Below are 3,728 nucleotides of genomic sequence, written 5' to 3' on the forward strand. Positions count from 1 at the left end.
CCGACCCTGTCCCGTAGAGGAAGGTATTCAACACAACTTTTCCCACGCTGTATGCATTTAAAAAGGTTTCCCGTTGTGTAAATATCTCTCCATCGACACATCCATATATGCCTTTACTTTGTCATGATGCAGAGCATCGATCAACTGTCCGACAGGATACGAATTGACACTGCGTTGGCTTTATTAAACGAGCACTTCAATGAGTTCCCCGATGAGATAAGGCAGCGGGCAGAGGTGGACTGGAATGGCCGGAGGGCAATGGCAGCAGTGCTGCGATGACTCTGTTCACAACATGAGCTATGTTTTGACCATGTTGGGCTTCTTATGCCCCCTTTTGTTGGTGATCAGGGTGGGCCGTCACTTTGAAGTGGTACCAACAAATCATTGTACACGAATCCACTTTGACGTGATAGCTACCTGACCTGCCATATTGTAAAACCACTAAAGTTAGTTTTAACTGCTTGACTGTATTTGATTGCATGCGTATCCACCCTTGCATGCCAAGAACAACCGCTTTTTTGGTAAACTACTTTGTTGACGTGCGCTGGATGTTAAATTAGCATTTTTGTCCTCTGTTCCGTATGTTTTACCACAAAGTCTGCAATATAATGCAATGCATTTATTATCAACCCCTAAACAAATTGTCTCACTATATGGTTATTTTTTCCCTTGCCGATTCATAGTGCCATATTCTCAGTACCAGAAAAGCATAAACAGTCGATGCAGTTTAAGATAGCCAATTTCGTCCCGAAACCCGGGCATCCGAAATCCCTACGCACTGACCACTTTAACTTGGCAATAATGTCTTGTTACATGACTCGGTTTACACTAACTAGCCATTTCTAATTTAATTAATCAACACAAACTTGTGACTCGGTTTACACTAACTAGCCCTTTCTAGTATAATTAATCAAACACAAACATAGCAACACATTGAGACACACCAACACATTAAGGAGGCACCTCCTCGCAAGTTCCACTGCATACTACATTCTTCCGTGAACGCAACCGATATGGCCGAATGAATAAAATTTTTGAGGCAACAATGACTCATTACATGACTCGATTTACACTAACTAGCCTTTACTAATTTAATTAATCAAACTCACAAACGCAAATATTGTCACAACACAGACCAACATATTGAGGAGGCACGTCCTCACAAGCTGCACTGCATAATACATCCGTCCCTGATTGCAATGAATATTAACAGAAGTATAAAATTTTTAACTCACATAACATACGGTATGCATACGCCCTTCTGGATGCCACGCCAACAAGTACAACGCTTAGCAGCCACCCATACGGAATCCAGCTTAATGCGTAACCGCCAACAAGAACGGTTCAGCCAGCTCACTCAAATTCGTAGTACACCTCACCCCCCTCTCCTGCCTCCATGCTTTTGTAAGCTGCGCCAGCCTTAAAGTTGTCGATGTTCTCCCCGTACTCGATTGTTGACACTTGCGAGAATTGTGTCCGCCCTTTTCACGTCAATGTAGTCCTCAAAAAACTGTCAAGACAGGCTCACCAGCTCCCTGCAATCATCCAGCATCGCCGCGTGCATGCTCATGTATGCCGCGTTTGGGATCTCCCCAACACGAGTTCTGTCGCAGGGTGCACGCGGCTGCTTAGCCCTTTTTGTCCACCAGTCAAGTATTAGGCCTTTGGGGATAGCTGTCATGTTCAGATAAACCAGAACCCCAACCATGTGGACACAAGGAAGCCCAAAGGACTCCATCCGCTGACAAGAACAGCTGAATTCATCGTCTTCCTCGGCCCACGACATGGCCCCTGATCTCTGCTTGCAGTACATTGCAACTTCGAACAAAACACAAGCGCTTGTCCTCTTGGTGGACACAACTCTAACGTTGCTGGCTAGCATCAGCACCTCCCGAAACAGTTTGAAAATCTCTCTTGTATAAACTGTTGCAGCGAACTGCTCAATGGCCTCGAGTTTCATCTTCACAACAGGCTCACCATACGCAGACTTGTAGTCTGCCACTAGTTCTCTCCTCCTCATGAACTCTAAATAGTGTTGGAAGTGCTCGACAAACTCCCTCAAATTGTTCCTGTTGTGTATAAATTTTCCAAGCTGCATATTCAGAGCCTCGCACCTGGATGTCGTCTTCAGTCCTGCAAAGAATTTCCCCCGGATATGGGCATTGGACCAGGAATGCTTCTTGGCATACAAATCCACTATCCACGGATGATCCTCCAACCCGTGGTCCACCACAATATCCGTCCATATTGTCTCAAATTCGTCAACCTCTATATCTCCCATGAGGCATAGACAAAATTTTCCTAAGAAAACCCGGCCGTCTAACTCTAGCAGTGGCGTTCCTTAACAGATACTAGCTACACAACCTGTGATGTGCACCCAGAAAAACTGTGCTAACCGCACTCTTCATGGTGAGGTCACCGTCCGTGATGATGGACTTCGGCTGTTTTCCCTTCATTGCCTCAAGGAATGACCGCAGCAACCACAGATAGCTTGCTTCGCTCTCGTTGCTCAAGATGGCGCAGCCGAACACCACTGAGAATATTACCAAAGGGCACTTGTATTTGTTACGACCGTAAGTTGCATCAAAACCCAGGACATCACCGAAGATGCTATAGTCATAACGACTTGTTCCATTGCACCAGAAGAGATTTTGCAGCCTTTTGTCAACATCCAGCGAGTACCTCTAGAACATTCTAGAATCAGTTGTCCTTAAATTTCCCAGGAACTTCAACGCGGACTCCGCATCTGTTGCGCCAGCCCGCCTTTGCTTCTCTATCGCATTATATATGTCTTTTATCTCGAACCCAACAGTCTCGAATCCTCCTGACTAATTGGCAAATGCGCAGAAAATCGTCGGCACCTGCAACCCAGATTTCCTCATGGAATTGATTTAGTGCAAATTCCCTTCCTTGACTGCTCTGTGTGACCGCGACAGACCCCTAAACCTCGCATCCAGCATGGGATGATTGTGGTTATCGCAGAATTGTTCAACAAACCATCGCCTGCTGGCATCATCAGCGTGGACATTAATTTGGGCTTCACACCCGCACCGCGTGATCGGTCGAGGATCCTTTTTCCTATCTTCCCGATGCATGTGTTTCCCGTCGTGCTCTCCTTCCCTGGAGCACACGAATATCTGCCAAATTATTTTGCCCTCCGCCCCCTGCTTTGTTATGCGACCCACCTTGGACATCCTGACCAAAAATCCCTTCATGCAACCGAATTCGTTGTAGTAGTCATAAGCTGCCTGTAGGCTTGTGAACTCCGTCGTCAGCACGTCCTTGGCTGTTAGGGAAGAAAATTCAATTGCACCAAAGGACCCTATCCCGTCAATAATCCTCACTGCTACTTCTGCATTTATGTCCGCATCTGCGGTGTACGAATCCATCGCTTCTGCTTCCTCTACCAGCACGGTTTCGCCGCTCATCCAACCATTAGCATCCTGCATTTAACAACACGCGGCATGTGTGAGAACAGGCAGTGGGCCACATGAACATAAACCGGTCAACAAAAACTCATAACATGAGAAAGAAACACACCTGCAACGCGTGGACTCGGTCAAACTTAGATGAAAATTCGTAGCTAGGCTCCACAAACCCATTTGGCTGTCACATTTCAAAAAATCGCAGTGAGCGAACAGAACATGGGCGTTATCAACCATGACATACTATAATAATCCAACTAAAACTCATTCAACTGTAACGACCGCCCCCAATTTTCGGTACAG

General features: G+C 46.1%; 1 protein-coding gene across 1 annotated transcript; it reads right to left on the minus strand.

Moving 5' to 3' along the window:
• Window positions 1-413: 413 nt before the first annotated feature.
• On the minus strand, window positions 414-2,281 carry LOC112805574 (protein FAR1-RELATED SEQUENCE 5-like). Its single transcript, XM_025847940.1, has 3 exons — window positions 1,529-2,281; window positions 1,110-1,190; window positions 414-422 (listed from the first exon to the last, which is right to left on the minus strand). Exons 1-3 carry the CDS (start codon window positions 2,279-2,281, stop codon window positions 414-416), a joined length of 843 nt encoding a protein of 280 aa, XP_025703725.1.
• Window positions 2,282-3,728: the final 1,447 nt, after the last annotated feature.

This window comes from Arachis hypogaea, chromosome 6 (assembly GCF_003086295.3).
Source record: "Arachis hypogaea cultivar Tifrunner chromosome 6, arahy.Tifrunner.gnm2.J5K5, whole genome shotgun sequence".
Classification (NCBI taxonomy): Eukaryota; Viridiplantae; Streptophyta; class Magnoliopsida; order Fabales; family Fabaceae; genus Arachis; species Arachis hypogaea.